The sequence below is a fragment of the Podarcis raffonei genome, chromosome Z (genome assembly GCF_027172205.1).
Source record: "Podarcis raffonei isolate rPodRaf1 chromosome Z, rPodRaf1.pri, whole genome shotgun sequence".
In the NCBI taxonomy this organism is placed as follows: domain Eukaryota; kingdom Metazoa; phylum Chordata; class Lepidosauria; order Squamata; family Lacertidae; genus Podarcis; species Podarcis raffonei.
In genome coordinates this window covers 23921968-23942900 of record NC_070621.1, presented here as the reverse complement: position 1 = coordinate 23942900, position 20933 = coordinate 23921968, and the positions used below count along the sequence as shown (strand labels likewise).

The 20933-nt window shown below is 42.8% G+C and overlaps 1 protein-coding gene across 11 annotated transcripts in view; it reads left to right on the top strand.

The window, feature by feature from the left end:
• The window catches only part of ARHGEF9 (Cdc42 guanine nucleotide exchange factor 9), a 278066-nt gene that overhangs the window by 190097 nt on the left and 67036 nt on the right, over positions 1–20933 (top strand). For all 11 annotated transcript variants that reach the window (XM_053374041.1, XM_053374042.1, XM_053374044.1 and 8 more), the window contains one exon: positions 16962–17141. In XM_053374041.1, coding sequence (XP_053230016.1) covers positions 16962–17141 — 180 coding nt within the window. The remainder of the gene's footprint in view (positions 1–16961; positions 17142–20933) is intronic.

The window sequence follows — 20933 nt, the reverse complement described above, 5'->3', positions numbered from 1 at the left end:
CCCAGGGCGGCTTATAACATTAAAATTCAACATTGCTAACCTGTTGTAATATTTTCCCTCCCTGCTGCAAGAAAAGGTGGAGGGGGGGGGGAAAGCCTCCAATTTAATAGCAAAATGCCTGTGTATGTGAGTCTGGTTTGAGAGTTTGCATAACATGGCTGGAGAGAAGTGCAGTCCTCTCTGTGTGCTTTGTACATGAAGGGGCCTGGCACTTTGGGGGATGTTCCATAGAAGCCTGCAGGGCAGGTACCATGTGTATACTCTTAAATCTTTATGAAGAGTAAATAAAAATGGCAGGTAGTAGTGCTGGTTCATTAGATAGAAGAGGAAAATAGAGAAAGTTGGTCCCAATGAAGGCATTACCCAACCATCTTTCAAATGGTGTGGGGAAAGCCATTATCACATCACCACCACAGGAATTAGGACAGTTGTGTATCTGCTACCAGTGTGATAGTAGCAGTTTACACAAGCTGCATGTATGAACTGACAGCAGGCGTGCCAACTCCTAGGGGTGGAGGTGTTTTCGGACCCCTTCAGAATTGGCTGGCAGGGGGCCAGGCCCCCTCAGTATTGAGGGGGCGGGGGGGCTGAGCATGGAGCTAAGCGTGGCATGGTTCAGTGGCTGGCTCCTGCTGAGCGTGAGCAAGGAAGCAACACCACGCTGGCCTCCATGCTCAGCCTCCTCCTGACAATCTGACATATCGCACATGTGTTGCGCATTGCACACTCGATGTCCCACAAACATGACATGTCCCCCTCGATCTTAGGTGCAAGATTGCACCTCTGACTGACAGGTATTTGCTTGTCTACCTTGCCTTCTTCTAGTGAAAGGCTGGTTTTAGTGATAAGTGGTACCAATAATTGGTGAATATGAACTATGTGCTGTGTTGCTTCTTCTATGAGACTCTTGAGGTTCCTACCACCATCTGTTATTTTTCAAAGCTGCTGAAATTCTCATATCTTTGGCAGATAATCACTATAACCTCCCACTCATCTATTATTGGCTTCTCCCAACTCCTGTTCTCCTTCCCTCCATCATCCATCTCCAGCATGCTACAGCCTTGGTATTATTATGATTATTATGATTATGATTATTATTATTATTGGTAGTCTGCAACTATCTTCCTTCCAACATGCTTGTTGCTAATATCTGCCTTTCTTGCAGCAGGGAGATTTTCTTCTTTTCACTCTGTTAAATATGAGCACAAAAGCAGGTAACCTGACAGGTATCTTACTCCCCTTTTAAAACGTCTGCCTTTCCCCTTCTCTATCTGCCTGCCCCCCTCTCTTACACACACACACACACACACACACACACACACCCTTTACCTGCCAAGATCCATCTACTTGTAGCTTAGATTATTGGCAGTCCCTTCAGGTATGACAAATGAAAATGCTCCTTTGCCCTCCACTTATTGAAAAAATGTTGGAAAGCAGGTGAGCACAAAATCCCTCCCCCACCTCATAGCACTGCCACGTTCCTCTGGTGTCAGTTCCTTCAAACAACAACCTCCTCCTCAGAAGGAGTGGGGAAGAATCCTGGCCAAATCCAGAGTTCATCTTTACATGGAAGAGCTCTGTGCACATACAGCAGTACGTAAGCAGAACTTCTTATGTAGTTGGAGTGTGTGGACTTGGCAGGGGGCAGGGGAGCCAACATGGCCCCCAGGTTATGGTTGCCCAGTGCGCTGATGTCATGACATCACGGACATGCCCCCGGCCTTGGAACCTGACTTCTGGTGGCATCTCACACACATCAGCAAGTTCCATCTGACTGTGGGGATGGCCTGTGTCTCAGTGGAAGAGCATTTGCTTTGCAAGAGGGATCTTATATTTATACAACAATGATAATTAGGGATGCATTGCAACAATCAGTGCAGCTCTCCATGTGTTGCCTTTCAGACATACCTTCTATTTTCTGTTCACATGGCTGGGTAAATGGTTTGGAGTACTCCAATATACTCTTTTGGAGTGACTTCAGTTGTGTTTCCCTTGGAGTCCCATTGTACGTAACAGAACTTGCACTCTATTCTCTTGAAACCGTGGCACTTTGTGTTTTCAGTGCTCCTAAATGCTTAGCTTTGGAGCATACAGAACAACTCTTCAGAGGCCTTCCCATGTACCTAGAGTGACTGTCAGAGCCAACATTCAGTGGCTGACTCACCTTATTTCACTCTGATTGGCTCCAATCAGCACAAAGGGTGAGAATACTTCTTTTCAGTGGCTAAAAAGCTCCCATTTCGTTGCGATTAGATGGCTTTAGAATGCTGGAGACAGTGACCCTCTTGGGACCCTGCTGCAGAAATAGTAAATGTACGTTGACCCCTCATGACCCTGATTTTAGAAAGAAAAAAAAGGGGTGACAGAAAGAGAGATGGGAGAGAAGTGAGTGTGAAGAGAGAGGGGGGAGGTGTCAGAAAGACAGAGAAAAACAGATTGGGGGGGGAGTGTTGCACCTGCTTTTAGTTCTGGTCCCACCCACCACTGCCTTAAGCCCCACCCATGTTTCCAAAAGACCTTGGAGGTTGAAGGCCAGCAGAGAACCTGTCCACTGCTTTGCTCCCAGAAAAATGTCAGAATTAGTTGCCAATTTTGTACAGCTTTTGTTCTGTTAAAACCAATGAGGAAGGTTAACACCCAATCAAATGCATCTGAAGTAAATTGCTTCTTGATGATTCTGAGATTCGAAAAGAATTGCTTGCTGGCACCACATTGACAGTCTGGGGTTTCTTCTGGCATCCATTACGCTGTTCCTTGTTCCAAGACTCTGGAACAGTTGTATTTGTAAGGTCTTTGTTTCCCAGAGCTAAATAGCTTTGGCTGCATTGGAAGGCTGGATAATTAATATCCTGTCTAAGGATTCGTTTTCAGGACTGCTGTGTAAAGGCAACAAGGCCTTCAGTAAGGCCCCTTTTACTGAAGAAGATATATTTCCCGCAAATGATGGGGCTTTGTTGATTTATGCAAAACTAACATAGTACAGAAATGAGAATGGCGAGGCAGTAAGACAACTGGCTTTGCTTAATTCTAACTTTGGTGCGGGGGGGGGGGGGGAGCCTTTACTGATGTGGGCTTCTTTCCCAGGACTATTGCATGAGGTCTTTAACCCAGCAAAATCAACATTCTAACTCTTTCTCAGGTTCTCAGCTACTGTGCTCTTTTTCAGTATTCCATGATTGGAACTTTAAAATCAATAGTTTACAAGTGGGGGCCCCTCTTGACATGGAAACATTCTTTTTTCATCAGGCTTTAAATTATCTATGGCCTGTTTGGATGGGTGGGATGTCTTAATTTCATTTTTTTAAAAAGCTAAAATGTCTTTTAGATTGCCTTTTTAAAAAAAACTGGTTTTAATGTATGTCTGTGGTTTTTAATTAAAATATTGTAGGTTGCTTTAAGTTGCCATGGCAAAAAGGCAACTAATGCATTTTTTTAATAATTATTAATTATTTTGTGGTTTGTGTATTTTAGTCTTACATTCTTTACAGGGGACGAATGGCTATGCCCATAGGGCATAGAGTCAAAAACTAGATGTGTAAGAAAGAGTCTTGAAGATAATCTGTCTCAGAGGGAAATATTTAGAAAACTCCTAGTTGTAATAACAGTGATAGAACTAAAGTCTTCCGAAAGAAACTTAAAGCTACAATTCCTCCCCCACCCAAGAAACAGCTACATGTTCTCAGCTGAAAATGTTAATTTTCCCATTTTCAATTAAAGTTTAATCCTCTGTATTATATTTTAATCATTAATTGTGGAAGTGGTAATAAGTCATCATGAATTGTACAGGCAGTGCATCTAAACGTGGAGATGAAATATCTTCATTTCCCAGTAGGTAGCCACTGTGGTGCTCTCCAGATGTTCTTGCACTCCGAATTCCCAACAACTCCAGCCAGCATGGCAAGTGGAGTGGTGGGCGTTGTCACCCAAAATATCTGGAAGGGTTGACACTGGCTACTCCTTTCTTAGTTGAATGGGTGTGGGTATGAGTGCATGAAGTGTAACTGAATATGCCTGTTAATATATGTATCCATGCATATAGTGCTTGCTGATGGATGTTAAGGCATGCATATTTTTCTTGTTTTGATCACTGTCATCTGCAAAATGTTACACACACACAGAGAGAGACACATATGAGAAAGAGAAATATGTATCTATATCTAATACACACACAGACACACACACACACACACACAGAGAGAGAGAGAGAGAGAGAGAGAGAGAGAGAGAGAGAGAGAGAGAACCCTTGCTAACATAATGAGATAATAACTTTAAAATAAATGGATATTAATTTACTGGAAGGTTTGAAAAAACAGTTCTCATCACCAATACCACTGGGTTTTCCATTCCCCTTTTCGTTCTGCTATAAACTTGTAAATTGTCACCCCTGAAATTTGCAAAAAGGTCAGCAAGCGTCTTGCTTTGCTCTGCTCCATTCCCAAAGGTTCTGAACATGAAAAGTAGCAAGCCCTAGTTCAGCTTTTCTTCAGACTTGCTATTTTGATGGGCTCTCTCCACAGACCTTTCAATTATTTATAGCAGTAAAGGGAAATAACGTGAAATGTAGGGCCATTGCTGGTGAATTTCTCACGCTTTTAACATTAGCCACAGCATTTCCCCTTGAGTTGAGGGCAGTAATTGCAGGAATACATTATTCTGTAGTTACGGCAAATGGTTCCATCTTTTCTTAAAACTTAACCATCAAGTAGTCACAGTAGATGAGAAATTGTTTTCAAAATAATGTCAGTTCAATAAACTGTAGCCGTCTTTAAGGGCTTTTTTGAGGGGGCAGCGGCGTTTGTACGTGAACTCAGCCTCTTCCTCCACTTTGTCCAACCTCTGAATATTTATAGCTGTCTTTCAAACCTGGTGCCCTCCAGATATTGTTGGACTCCAACTCCCATCAGCCCCAGACAGCATGGCCAATAGTTTGGTATGACGTTTGAAGAGCTGCAGGTTAGGGAAGGTCAGGCTGATTTACAGCATTACAGATGTTGGGGGTGGGATTCCCTCAGGCCTGAAAAGAGTGGCTTGAATCAAGTTTCTTTTAGGGAAGGTCTGCAGCTCAGTGGTAGAACACATGCTTTGCCTGTAGATCTCTTGGGTTCAGTCCTCACTGGGAAAGACCCAGTCTTAAGACTTGGAGAGCCGCCGCCAGTCAGCGTGTAGAGCAGCAGTGGGGGACCTGTGAGCCTATAGATGTTTGCTAGACTACAGCTCCTATCACCCTGACCACTGGCCATGCTGGCTAGGGCCGACAGGAATCACCAAATAACATCTGGTGGCCCACCTGGTGTAGACAACACTGAGTTAGATGGCACAGTGGTGTAACTTAGTTCAAGGGAGGTAAAGCTAGGAAAGATCCAGACTGAAACCCTGGGACCAACTGGCCTTAGTGTCTGGGGCTGATGGGAGTTGCTTTATCTTCTCTATGGTTAAATTGAACGGAGTTACCTAGGACTGGAAATTTTGAGATATCACCTGAAAGGGAAGTAGAGGAAGTCACTTGTCAAAAAAATAACAAGATAAATCCAACCAGCATTATCTTTATTATTACTACTACTTTGTAATCACAATTTCAAAGCATTGATATAGATATATTTTCAATAATCTCCAATCTAACTAATTTCAAACAACTTTATATAAGGGCATAAAATATGCAACTCTTTAGCGGTATTATTAATAGCTACGACTGAAAAGCCCACTTAATCATTAAATCTTTTCTTTTGCCTGACTGTAAATCTTAATTTTTATGTGAGTTCACTCTTTCCATTACATTAAACAAAATATAATGAGCAGGAGGTTAAGCTTAAATAGATGTGCTCCTCCTCTTCTTCCTTTTTGATGGGTTTTGTTACATCTCCCCACCCTTCTGAAGTTTAGGTGCAAGTTAGGCAAAATGAAGGCTTATGTTGAGTTAACTTTGCTGATAGAATCTATGTTTAAAAACACTGTTTATGTCAACTTGACATTTAATAGATTGAAAAAGAAAACAGTGTCTGGAGGGCCACAGGCATCCCATGCCTAGTGTGGACAACACTGAGCCCAATGGTCCAATGGCGTGATTGTACAAGGCAACTTCCTGTGCTTCCTAAACTGTGCCAGGGCACTGCAAATTCATCGTGGAACAGTGTCCATAGGAGCATAGAGCTAAAAGGGACAAAAATGCAATTGAATCCCATCCATGCTCCATGGCAGAGCCCGCTAGTGTTAGTACAGTAGAATAGTAGTAACCTGGACAACTTGTGTGGGAAGTTGTCCCACACAGGAATGTCCCACAGGAAGACGGCACCTTGCCTGCCTTTTTCACACCATCATATATAGAGAGAAATAATCCACTGCAATTTTTAAAGTGGCATTTGTTTGTTTGTTTTTATTGATTCTCTGAGAATGTGAAGCTCCTAAACTGGGATAGTGGGGTAAGGAGATATTGACTTGGGTGCTTTACCCCCACTTTCCCAGTTTAGGAGCTTCATATTCTCAGAGAATCAATAAAAACAAACAAACAAACACCAATTTACAAATTGCAGTGGATGATTTCTCGTAAGCAGTTATACCAGGAGGCCTTTTGTAATCCAGTTTTTGTAATCAGTTTTTGAAAGAGTTGGGGAGGACAACGCAAGCAAGGATAAAAAGACAAAGAGAAAGCAAAGTAAATATCTGATATATGTCTTGATGTTACTCTCCCACTGCCACCTCTTCCATATGCGCAGAGAGAAATGTTCCTTGTGGAACTCTCAGTTTGTTTATGCTGTAGTAGCAGTAGGAATAACTGTAGCATTTGTTATCTTTATACCATACCGCATGGAGAATAATTCCTGTGTGGTTTTTGCTGTGCCTACTAGTTTCTTGAACTGGATTTTGTTTCTGCTTTAAGTGATGTTCTGAATTTTGTTCATATATTTAAGTCACGTTCTTTGTATATTTCTGTGGGGGGGAAACAATTAAAAGGGGGGAAAACAGGAAAGCATTGTTAAAAACTATTGAAGAAGGCAGCGCTAATCTGCAATAATTTTAAATGGGGGCGAGGAAAGTTCACACCAGCCAAAAAAAGCAATGAAACTGATTCTGCACGTTCCCAGAATAGCATCTAGAAATGCAGGATGAGATGGAGATATTAGGGAAATGTGTGGATTATGAAAATGGCAAATGCAGCAAAATGAAGAATCAGGCAGTCACATGTGTGCTCCTGCTATCCGAAACTGCTCTGTCTGTGCATCTGTTCTGTCTTCTAAATAAAGGAAGGGCCACTGTTCACTGGTAGAGCAGCTGCTTTGCATGCAGAAGGCCTCAGGTTCAATCTCTATTCAGAAGGATCATGCAGGTCCACCGGTTGTGGAGATCCACTGCAGACAGAGTAGGCCAGCACCCTCCAAGTGTTTTGTTCCCTAACTGGTGTAACTACTAGTTAGAGATTAATGGAATGGCAGCACCAGGTTGGGGAAGGCCGAAGCAGACAAATAGTCTAACTTGATGTAAGGTAGATTCCTGCATAAATGATGGGTGGGAGAGTATTGCAGAGGGAAAACTGACTTAGGGAAAGGGATGGAACAGCCTGTCCTGCCTCTAGGCTATCAGAGTCGACGAGTCTTTAATTAATACATGCAAATAGGGGGTGGGGGAGGCCAAGCAATTTTTATTTATTTAATTCATTGCATTTATATGCCACCTTTCTTCCAAGGCATTTTACAATTTTAAAGGGCTTAAACTAATTATACATGTAAAGTTTAAAGTTGACTGGGGGCGAGCAGGGAAAGACAGTCCCTCCCTTGACCTTCTTCCTTCTCCCCAGCGGGCAAAGAAAATAAGGCTAAGAGCCTTCCCATTATGATTTATTCCTTTATTTAAAAGCATTTATAAATGGCTCATTAAAAAATAAAGTGGTGCGCAAAGTAAAACAATAAATGATATCATTAAAGCAAAAATCCAACATGAAGCCAGTGAAGCAATAACATAAAATCATATAATAACAGGAATTCGGGGAATTTTTGAAAAAAGAAAAGCAGGGTCTCATCTGATGGGTCAGAGAAGCTGAGGCAGAAAGATAAATCTTCGCACAAGAAATCTGAAGCAGGTGGTGGTTGCTGCTTCATATACATGTAGAAAGAAGGGAATTGCATAATACAGAGGCAATAGTGGGAATTGCCTGTTTTCAGGTCACTGCCCCATGATACTCTGTAGGGTTTGCCAGAAGCAGAATTTCCCCAGATAATCTTAGTGATATTATAGGTCTATATAGGGGCAGGCAGTCCTTCAGATAAGCTGTAATTATCAATACTGTATTGTGATGCTGGGCATTTTGATAGCGTGCAAGAACTTTACAAACTGTCACACAAATGCATGTCTCTGAAAGAGATGTGTGTGTGTGTGTGTGTGTGTGTGTGAGAGAGAGAGAGAGAGAGAGAGAGAGAGAGAGAGAGAGAGAGAGAACACGTTAGGCTTCTCACTGAGCTATTCACTTTACTCCTGGGTCCTGCTAGCCATCATCCATTCCTCACCAGTTGCATGACACACCTGCAGTCCTGTTGGCCAGTGTAACAATAGGATTAGGCAACAAATGAGATGGACCAGCTTCTTCTGTGTTCTGATGTGTTGGAATATTTAAGTTAATTGTACAGAGTCCAGGTTGCAAGGTTGCAACACATCATAGCTGTCAACTTTCAGATTTGAAAATAAGGGATCAGCAGCCTCGAAAATAACGGATCAGCAGCCTCACGCCTCACCTGTTCCGGGGACAGTCTACAGGATATCTAATAATCCGGGATAGCAGTGGGAAACGGCGCTGGAATAAGGGAATTTCCTGCAAAAAAAGGGAAGGTTGACAGCTATGCAACACATGTGCAGACACATGACCACACTTGAGTTTGACTTGAGCACAGCTTGAAGGCACCTGCCTAAGCAATTCTTGATCTGCTCAGTGCCTGGATGGGAAGCACCAATTGGCTGCCTAGGGACTCCATATTTGACACCTTAAGCTGTGTCATAAGAAGGTGGCATATTGATGTAATAAATAGATGCTGTGTAGTTCTTGTTGCAGTCTGATAAGCCCCCCCCCCCCATGTAATGGACACTTGTGGAATTCCATTTGAGAGGCCTGTAATAGAACAAGGCAAAAAGAGCTTGTAAATAAGTAATGGAAACTTCAGTTACGTTTTGTCTTTTGCGGCTGGAGACTTTCTACACAGTTCAAAAGCAGTAAGTGCAAAGCAAGAAGAGAGGGAAAGAATCGTAGCAGGGAGATGGGCTTCAGCAAAGTGACTTGGAAGGAGACCAGAGACTTATTTCAGAACAAAGATTTCTTCACAGCCAGCCAGTTCCAGCAAAGGATTCAAATGAAAGGTCTTTATTACTGAGGGAATGATTACAAGTTACAAGGAGGGGCACTTGTAACCATAGAGCTCAGCTGGCATGGCATTCCCTTCCTAGTATGCGTCGTAAAATAAGGATACATTAATTAGATTTCTGTGTGCATAAAATTGTGTTTCATTTTCGTGGGCCCTTCCACCTCCAGTGAGCCAGCCTCAGTAAGACTTATGCTTGCCTAGTCTACTTCATATTTAGTCAGCGGTAGGGATGGATGGATCCACCTATTTTGATGTTGGAGCTCAGAATATCACTCAACAAGCAGATTGAACTCCTGAAATCAGTGAAGAGGTCAGTAAGATTTTTATAGGAATATAAGACCGTGGTCTCGAGAATAACTGTTAGGGAGGAAATAGCACACCACCACTGAAAACCTTCTTGTGCCAAGGGTCTTTCTTTTGCTCAACTCCCCCCACCCCCAAAAAACATGATACAAATAACACCCAACACACTTGATAGGGCAAGCTGGGAATTCTTCTCTGACTCAGATTGTAATGTCTCTGTGCGGTGAGCAATACTGAGACCGCCAAAGCCCATTTCTAGGTTTCAGCCCAGTGAGTTTTGCCAACATCTCTAACCTTTAATCACCCTTCCAGTTTACATGACAGTAGAGGGAAGGTGCAGCTGAGGTTATTTAATTCATATCACTTCCTTGGAAAGGTGTGTGACCTTTTGTGCACTCTTTGCAGCATAAAAGATTTCTCCACAAGGCAGCAGCACCTTTCAGGTGACCTTCTCTGTGCAGTGCTTACCTAAGGAGAGTTGGTGGAAATTACCTTGAGACAAGCTCCCCTCTTGCTTGTGTGTCAGAACAACCCTATACTTTGGAGGTGCCAGTTTGATTGATTGTGGGGAGCTGTTAATTCAGTCTCATGAAATCACAATGTTTTGGGTTGTTTTTGATACTTCCAGTTCAGCTTACTGATGTGCGGTGATCATGGTGGAACGGCCTTATTAGAGACATTTGTATGAGCAGTCCCTAACCAGAGCTGAGTATTATACTGTAATTCTGCAGTAGTTCCAAAAAGTGTAGAACATTAGACGAGACCCAGAATTCAGCTTCCTGAGAATCTTAGCTGTTTCTTTCTTAAAGACCCAGATTTCTAGCCACCCAGGTTGAGTAGATAGCCTTAAAGGTTTGTGACCAATGGTGGCCAAAATATCAGGCAATGGGAGGTTGAATAAGATTTTCAGGTGTGTGTGTGTATGTTGGTGTCAGGGCCAGTACCTTTTCTCTCCTCATAAACCGCAAAATTAGAATCAGTTATGCAAAATAACAAGCATTGTAGAATAAGGTTTATGTGATGGGAACGTGTGCCCCCAAAGCAGATACATTAGTGAAAATAATGTACAAACAGGTTTTATGTTTAGCAAAATTTTGCAAAAAAGGGCATGCATTAGGCAAAATTGCTTACAACATGGGCATATTAGAAGAAATGTGAGTGGGAAATGTGTGCAAATTTTCATGCTCATTTAAAAAAATCTCAAACTGATGTGAAGATGGGATGAACTGAATGTGGTGAAAACTTGAAACTCAAGGAAACTGAAATGGATGCAACTCATCCCTCCCTAGTCACAGTCACACCACTGATCCATCTAGCCAACAACTTGGCTACTCTTTCCTTGACAACCATTCTCTCTGCTGTATGATATATTTTTAAATGGAGATTCTAGGCTTGGGACCTTCTGAATGCAAATAGGTCCTCGACTGCTATGCTTTGACCTCTCCCCAGCACATATGCAACTGCCTACTACTATATCAAAACATTGGCTCAGATTAGCCAAGGTGTGACTGCCAATGACTCTCTAGGTCAGTTGTGCTATCTTAGATCACTTGAACCGTAGCTGCTGGGAGCTGAACCTGTGACCTTGTGCCTGAGGGCAGAGACTGTTTTATTACTGACATATGCAAGCCACCCTGGGAGTCTTTCTTTCTTTTACTGGAGAGTAGAAAAAAATTGCTTAAAAAATAAACTCCCAAGGGATTGTGCCCTGTGTTAATTGTCTGAAGGTGGGGAGTGGGCCAGAGTTCTTTTTTTAGATTTTCCACTTCAGGCACCTGAAAGGCTTGCACTCAGATTCTTCAAGGTTATTAGAAACCCAGGCTCTTTTGAAGACAAATCTTTCCTTTCTGAAGTCTGCTGAGGATGGACCTACTGTCTAAGAAGGGGTCACAGGTTGAAGCCATCCTTTTAACAGTTCTGTCCTTCTCAGACCCAGGCTTCTAATGAGCCAAAATCACAATCCATTAAAGAGGAACAGCCAAGCAGCTTATTCTACAGTCTGGAGAGATGGGATCAACTGATAAGGGGCAGGAGCTGAAGCAGTTATCAGAATCATTAGGACATCAGATTTTATTTTATTTTTTATCACAGACTCTGGCTGTGGTTTTTCCAAATCAGAGGCAGCAGATTATAAAGATTCAGTTTTCTCCTTCCACTAGATATCTTCTTTTTTTATGGCAAACCACCAATTGATTCTCACAGCTGCAACAAAAAAATGAGCAGGAATGGAAGCAAGGTATAATATCCCACTGAAGATGTTTTGGTGAAATTCCAAATTGCAAAATTAACAATGGGGGCAGGGGAGCTATTTTGAGAACGAGGGTCATCTTCATAAGGAAATGAATTATATAACATTAATGGGTATCCACAGCTACGGAAGGGATGGAGTCCTCCAAGTAGTTCCTAATCCAGATGTTGAGCAGGTTCTCACACTGACTCTCTGGACACTAGATGGAGGGGTGTGAACCCTAGGGTAGCCAAGTTCCCTACATCACAGAAGATAACCCTCTATTTGAAATAATACTCTGTTTGAATGGCTGTACTGTTCAAGTCTAGCTTAAAGATACACATGAAAGAAGTACATAAGGGGCATTGAAACTGCCCATCCACAGTTATCACTTGGGCAGCAAACAGACCAGACACACCAATTATCTGACTATGGTCCTTCCCACAATGATGAAATATGTAATATAGTAATTCCCCACTGTGCTGAGAAACAATATAGTAATTATTGTGGGAAATTTCAGTCAAACTTTACTATGCATAAGTTTGTGCATGAAGGGGTTAAGACCAGAAAGGTCTGTTTCTAAACTCAGGTGGTCATGCTCCCTCAGTAAGGGAGGAATTGAAGCTGCTTCTCTTCCTTTCACTTTCTCCACACCATATAACTGACCAGGGAAGATGTGTCTGAGCAAACTTCTAAGCTTAGAGCACATGTTTGGAACTATCTGTATTTTCTACCCAAGAAGTATTATGCCTGTGTTTTCCTTGCTGCTGCTTAGATAAATGCATGAATCTGACCTTTGGAACTTTTGTAAGTAAGTCATTTAAAACTTACTGAACAGTGTGTGGTCTGTTAATTACAAGAGGGGTAGAAAGTGGGGAGTTTAAACTCTGCTACTAGGGACTCTCTCCTGCTGGAGAGGGAGTTTGTCCCATGTTTTGAATCCAGGTACCCAGCTGATTCTTTTGTTATTTACCCCACACATGTGGGTCACAGGCAGTGCTTCTTTTTTTCTAAAAAAATTGTTTAGGGGTACTCTCATTTTCTTACTCATATTGAAATACTGCCCCTCAATGAGGCCAAACTTAGATTCACAAAATGTTTAGGGGTATGTGCACCTTTGCGTCCCCCCAGAAAAAAGCACTGGTCACAGGGATTCATATTTTCCTCCCACAGTTGCAAGAAAGTCTCTTACGTTCCACTCACACACAGACTGAATATGCGGAAGAAGGGGATTGAAAAGTAAACTTTAGCCAACATATTAAGTTAGGTTCCTTCCTTTCATCCTCAGCTCTTGCTTGCTTCTGATTGAGGTCATGATTCTGTCTTCTTCATTGCTGGCATAGCTTGAAAAGCAGATCCAATTTCTGGATGCTGCCCTTAAGCCTTTTAAAGTGTAACAGAAAATGATAGTTATTCTGGAAATCTTTTAAGGCATTCTGCGGCATTTAACAGGGTCAGAGTGTTGCAGTCAAGAATGACAGCTGTGGTACAGAATGGAAAACTTCTAGAGCTGAACTGAGTTTTCTGTGATAAATTTTCCCTGAAAGTCTCATATGCCAAGTTTGAAAATGAATATTCTCTAAATATGTGATTGCAGAATGTGTTTTTGACACACTGTGTTATTTGCCATTGTGTCCTAGATGTTATTTATTTAGCCGTGTTTGATGAAGTCTACAATTGTTGTGCCTTAATATTACTATCCAGCACACTTTATAACTGAGCCACAGCAGTATCTAGTGTTTGACAGTACAAAATTTTTGCAGTGTAACCTTAGCCTCTGCAGAGTGGGATGGGGGAATGAACTTGTTTAGAGTGCCAGCCACCTAGCAATGCCATCCTCCAGGATACCCTATTCCATCCCCCATTCTATGGTCACTTAGGATTGGCTCAGCCGTCATTGGACTGTTTGGGCTTTATTTGCTTACATTTAGGTTATTTCTTCCATTGCAGAGTCCAAGGCAGGGTACATGTGGTATTCAGGCAGTCTCCCATCCAGACACTGACCAGAGCAAGTTCTGCTTGAACTCAGCAATGTGATGGTCTCACGTGTCTTCAGACCATACCCTGGGAGTGGGAGTGGCCAGCAGAGCAGCACAGGTGGGGCTGCATTGCTCTCCTAGCTTCTCAACACCACATAGTGGTTCTACTTCCCAGGATGGGGTGGGGGAGGTGGGGAGGTAGGCACCCCACACATCCCACTAGCCACTACTGCCTGGGACCCCCTTTTTGTCTCATTAGATACTTCTGATATTCTTGGGGTTCCTTCAAGCATACTGATACCCCCTTCTTGTTTACATGTCACCCTATTTTGGGTACATAGGCATTGTCACTCAATATATTAGTTTGCTACTACAGTAGAGGTAGTGATTTGACTGTGATGACTAAGACCCAACATGGGTTTCTCAAAAGCAAGTCATATCAGACGAATCTCATATATTTCCTTTCTTTTTCTTTTTTGGTTACAAGTTTTGAATTTTGGGAGGGAAATGCATTTTTAATGGAGTTACAAGTTTAGAATTTTGCATTTAAACTGCGAACTAGTAAAAACTAGAAAATGTCAAATGTTGAATATTTGCAAACATTTCCCTCCCAGCTTCAGTTGACATTTAGTGTGTATTGGTATTTAGTGTGGTAGATGACATGCAGTGATAACATTTAGTAGATGACCTGCAAGAGTATTAGAATCTTGACAGTGTTTGATAGCCCTAAAAGCAATATTGCCAAGACTTGGAGTCAAACATTGATGTCTATCAATTGCTACCAAGGATAAGGCTTTGTGTTTTGAGCTGCTGTATTTCACTGACATGTTTTGCAAATAGGGGCTCTGAACAGAGCTGTTGTGTCTGTCTACTGATCCTCCTCTCTTCCTGTTATGGTGCATGGCCAGAGAATTATCACATAACTGTGAATGTTATGTGCTCTTGTAATTAGAGCATTATTTTGTAGGCTCTCTGATTCAGATATGCCGTGTGTGTGTGTGTGCATGCGTGTTTACTGCTTTTAAATGCATGCAGCCCCATTCTTAAGTCACGTGCCTTGTGAAAGACTTATATTCTGTCCACATAGAGTTTTCACATGGTGTGCCTCAAACAAGCACCACCACACCTCAGATTCTGAGACAGTGTGAGACTGGGCCATATTGGCAGCTGGATATTTGAAGGGATTCTCATTAATAGCTTCTTCAGAGCCAATCTAAGCCAATCCAGGCTTTGAATCAGTGGTATACCTAGAGTTGGACAGCTGGACCTGGAGCTTAGACTAAAACCTGGAATGTGGCCTTCTTTGGAGAACCCTTGGATGTTATTATCCTGTTCTGCTGGGCTTTGGGGTCTGCAGGGCAAATTGTAGTGATTACTGGAGTCTTTTCCAGTCCTAAGCCCTCAGCAGCTCCCAGTGGACTCTAGCAGCTAAATTATGAAAAACATTCTCTCAACCAGAGACCAGGGCGCTCTGAAAACCTAGGAAGGTTGGCAGAGCTTTCCCTCTCCAGTGGCTTCACCCTCCCCTCCCAAGACAGGCTTTGTGGGAAATAAGGCTATCAAACTGTACTTGCCATGGTGGTCATATCTTATGTCTAGGACCAGATGTTGATGCTGAAGGCTAGTTGTGGGAAATCCTAAGCAAGAAGAGTTCTGCTTTTGTGCTCAGGTCCTGTTTGTAGGCTTCCCCAGGCATCTAGTTGGTCGCTGTGAGAAGATAGGGGTGGCTAGATAGGCCTTTGCCTGATCCAACTACGGGGCTTTTCTTGTGTTCCAAAAGAGCCCATAGGAATTCTGCAGCTGTATACATCTTCATGGGTTTGCGGCAGGTGAAGCTGAGGTTCCGAGGATGATAGGAGAGACACATACTTAGGCTAGGATGGTGTAGAAGGGAGTGTTGAGGGGGGCAACTCATGAGTCATCTGAATCTGCGTTCTCCTCAGGCCAACCCTGGGACTCTGAGGCAGGGGATATGATACTTATCAAGGTTGCCTCAATGAGAAGATTACTAATGCTGGAGAAACTTTCATAACCTACCATTGTCCATCTCTTCCTGCATGTCTGGGGGGACTGGGTGTTTTCTGGGGTGCACACTAAAGTCTAGTTCTTTCTCACTGAGACAGAAAACCTGCATCTCAGTTATATCACCTCAGGTGGAAAACGCTTAGCAAAGTGTTTTCTCCTGAAACAACTCCAACAGACAATTTGCATAGGAAATCTGTCCAGGCAATACAAAGCTTGGTTATAACCATGATGCTTAATTTATTTATTGCATTTATACTCCGCCATTCTCCTTTCTCCAAGGAGCTCAAGGTGGTGTACATGGTTCTGTTCCTCCTCATATAAATCCCACAACAACCTTGTGAAATAGGTTAGGCTGAGAGGCAGTGACTGGCTCAAGATCACCCAGTGAAATTCGTGGCCAAGTGGGGATTTGAACCCTAGTCTGCCAGGTCCTGGTCCAACACTATAACCACTACACCACACTGGCTAGTTCTGCAGAGATTTTATTTGTGCATGGAGCTGTGTGTGCCCTCATCTGCAGCCTCTGGAGTGCTGCTGCTCAGACACAGAGTGATCTTGGTGAGATTTAGTCCCCCAAGGTGCCAGGAAGGGCCCAACAAACTGGCATGGTGTGTTGTGTCAACTGGATGTGTGCCCTAATACATGGTGTGCAGGGGGTTTTGTAGTGTGCGAGTCACATGTGAAAGAGTTTCATAAAAATATAAAGTTCTTAAATATAAATTATGTGTTTGAAATGTTATACTGTTTACTTCTCTCTCTCTCTCTCTCTCTCTCTCTCTCTCTCTCTCTCTCTGTGTGTGTGTGTGTGTGTGTGTGTGTGTGTAATGTAGGTTTTCCATTAACTAGAAAATGCTGTAGAAGTTTATTGGAAAGAAGTAAAAGCATTGCTCTGGGGTACAGCTGAAATTCCTCACAGCAAGGTTGTTGTTTTCAAAAGGAAGAAGTATTGGACAAACCAACCTGCTGTAATGATATGGTTAGGAAATGCCTGCTGATGTTTTGTGTGTTAAGAGGGTGGAGGAAAGGGTACAAGCCTTTTCCCAGGGAAGACGTATTTGCTGATTGTCTCTTATCTTGTTTTTCAAGCTGATCAGTGGCGGTTCTATTGTAAGCGCTGAGGCAGTATGGGATCACGTCACCATGGCCAACCGGGAGTTGGCATTTAAAGCAGGAGACGTTATCAAGGTCCTGGATGCCTCCAACAAGGACTGGTGGTGGGGACAGATCGATGATGAAGAAGGATGGTTTCCTGCCAGCTTTGTAAGGGTGAGTCAGATCCTCTTTTTTTCTCCCTCTCTCCCTTCTTCCTCTATTCCTGAACATTTGTATCTTGCTCATGGATATTGTGATGACCATTGCTTTAGAAAATCACACAGCAGGGGAAGACTTTTGCCACCATTGCCTTTCTCTGCAGACTTTCAAGAAGCATCCGGTTGGCTATTCAGGGGGTGGGTGGCAAGGAGGTCTTCACTTTGCACCAAAATGAGTACACCATGGGCACCAGACAAGCATTTCTGAGGAGGGCAAGCCACAGTCAGCGTGTCACCACTGCAAAGATCCACTCTCTGATAGCCACTCTTGCACCTGATTTGGCATGGGCACTGCAGAGAAGGGGCTTGGTAGATGGCGTTAGGGTCAGTTTATATGGGAGCAGATGATCTTTCAGGTATTCTAGGCCCAAGCCACTTGGGGCTTTAAAGCTGGCACTTTGAATTACCCATCAAAAGTTAACACATATAAGGTAGCACATGCAACTTGATATGCAGATCTCTTTCCCTTTTTGCCCACCCTAATGAACAACCATGTATCTCCACCATCGTGTTCACACCTGCCACGCTTTGTGCCAGTAGTATGTCTAGGCTAATGGCCAACTCCTCACTTTCATCTCCACATGCTCCCCCAGCAACTGCACATACAGTGTGTGTTTCTGCATATATGCTTCTGCAAATATTTGCACACATACAAATTTTATGCAGATATGCGCCCACTTTTTCCCTCTTTGTTACAATGAATTTCATGGGCACCCTAATTGTAGAGCATCTGTCAAAACACCATAAGGAAGGGGAACTAAAGAAACTTTCCCCCAGGAGGGAATTCGAGACCCCAGTCATGAATCCTGAGTAGACCCCCCTCTCTAGACCAGGGTTGAAAACCTCTTTACAGCACAAGAGATACATTTCCATCTAGAAAACCTTCAATGGACCACATGCCAGTGATGGGTGGGGCCAGAAGCAAAAGTGGGCAGAGCAGCTGGTGCCAATTTTACCTTTCTAAAGTAGGCTACTTCCTGCACAGCCATATCTCCCATCATAGCAAGCAATGAGCATTATCAGAGTTCAGTGATATGTTCCAGTCAGGCAGAAATACTCAGGGAAGATTCATAATAGGATTGGTGAGGTGTGTGGTCTGAGGAGGAGAGATGTGACTGAGGATGGAATTTGGCCTTGAGAGAGTCCCCAGGTCTGCCGTAGACACCATCCAAGTGACATCAGGGAATGTTGGAACACATGAAAAGACCTTTCTGCCAGGGCTGCAAAGGGCCTTGCTAAGAATTCCGGAAGTTTTTAACATGTCTTTCTTGGCTGTTTTATTCTGCTGCGTTTGTGTTTGGTTTTGTAGGCTGGACGTCTCTTTTACGTGTATTGCATATTTCTTGTTATGTTTCATTCTTTTTTTCTGTACAATGCTAGGGAACTATATTTCACGAAAGGGTCTCATAAATATAGCAAATAAGTAACCAGCCTATTGAAATTTTCCATCCTATTTGAGAACAGAAAAATGTCAGGTGGGGTAGATTTAATGGCATTTCTCCAGAGACGGAGAAATTTTCCCATCTATTTCTCATGGCTGGGGCTGACCATTAACAGAGACAGTAACACAGCACCATTCTTTTACCCCAAGTCATTTCATTGTCCCCACCACCACTGCATCTGTTTCAAGTGGCAGCAGCATCAACATCTGATTTAGCAGCCTGGCCACTATTTTGCTTCCACCACAATCTTTTGTGATGTAGCATCATAACAAGGTATTGTTCGGTGGGGGAATTGTGGCAATCATATAAAGTGGTGGAGAAAATTCTGCAAGATTTTTTTTTCTTTTATGGAGAGGTGGACAGACAGAGAAAAGAAAAAATAGCAGATATTTTCTCTCCAAAAAATGTCAGCTCAGATGTGTTTCTGTCATTCTTCCCTTCCTTGTTGATAGGATTTGTGGTGTATTCTCATGGCTCCCAAAGCAACCCCGCAATTTGTCTCGAATGCAGCAAACCTTTCATAGTTGGGAACAATAGGAGGAGAACTTTGATGATGGTGTTATTGTTATTAGTCCCAAGAGAGCAAAAGTGCAGCAGGATAACTTCCTCGCTGTCATAATTCCTTACCATTTTTCTAGGGACTTCTCAGACAGTTGTGGGGGGGGGGGGGTTGAGACCCAGATATTAACCCCTGTCCTTTTTAGTTCCATCCATCCTTCTCCTCAGCACAGCGTCTCTGTGATAGGTAGGGCAATAGCTTTAATCTCTTTTGAAGCCTAAGAGATATGGCGATTCCTTTTTCCTTACAAAATCATCTGAGTTGGGTGTTATCTGCTTAACTTTCCAGGTAATTTGACTAGCTCTGTGCTGGTGGGTGGAAAGAGGAGGCAATTTTATAAGCAGCACATGCAATACTTTTCTGATGGTGCATTGCTTTTTCTGTCTCTTCCACCTGAGGTTATACCAACCACCCTAGCTTGTCTTAATCCGTAATTTATGTTCACTGTTCATAATGTCAACCAGTTATGATAACAGTAATAATTACCATTTGCAAGAAAAATGCCTTTATGATAACTGGTGTGTGTATAGCGAAGGCTTGTATATTACAAAGACGTCTGGGGGTGTAGTGCATCTCTGCAGAGGCAAACCAAACACCCACCCCTATACAATTGTAGTTGGGGTGGGAGGCAAGCTTTTTCTACTAGATATTTCCCTGTAGAATTAAATAGCAGCCATTGACATATATGGAAGAAAGTTAAAAGGCACTCCACTGGGGTCAAGTGCAAATGAGCTTCTCATGAGTCAAGGCATTCAGAATCAAGCTGTCTTCTGTCTGCAGAGTCCCGCCTCTTCATCTGCAGAGCTTCCTCCTTGATTCTGTTTCTTGGGCCACATGCACACTATATAGTTAACACACAGTGATACCACTTTAAACAGTTATGGCTTCCCCCAAAGAATTCTGGGATCTGTAGTTCATTAAAGGTACTGTGAGTTGTTAGAAAACCCAGGTAACTACTGACTGGTGAGCTTGACATCAATACCAGGAAAGGTCCTGAAACAGATCATTCAACAGTCAGTCTGTGAGCACTTAGAAAAGGATGCTGTGATTTCTAAAAAAACAAGTCAGGTTCTACACTTAGGCAGGAAGAATCAGCTGCTCCAGGATAAGATGGGGGGATAAGATGGGGGGACATGTGAAAAGGATCTTGGGGTCTTAGTAGACCACAAGCTTCACATGAGTCAACAGTGTGATGCAGAAGCAAAAAGAAAAAGAAGAAGAAGAAGAAGAAGAAGAAGCTACTTCTATTCTAGCCTGCATAAACAGAAGTATAGCACCCAATCAAGGGAAGTAATAGTACCGCTGTATTCTGCCTTGCTTAGACCATGCCTGGAATATTGTGTCCAATTCTGGGTACCACAATTTAAGATGGATATTGACAAGCTGGAATGTGTGCAGAGGTCTACAAACAAAGCCTTATGACTGAGAGAACTGGATATGTTTAGCCTGGTGAAGAAGAGACTGAGAGGAGATATGAACGCCATCTTCAGATATCTAAAGGGCTGTCACATGGAAGACAGAGTAAACTTGTTTTCTTCTGCTCTGGAGGGTAGGACCTCAAACCAATATCTTCAAGTTACAAGAAAGGAAATTCCGACTAAATGTCAGTAAGAGCTGTTTGACAGTGGAACATTCTTTCTCGGGAGGTAGTGGACTCTCCTTCGCTGAGTTTCCTGCAGTGGGTTGGACTAGATGACCCTTGGGATTCCTTCCAACTCAGTTCTATGATTCCCCTCACAGAGCTACA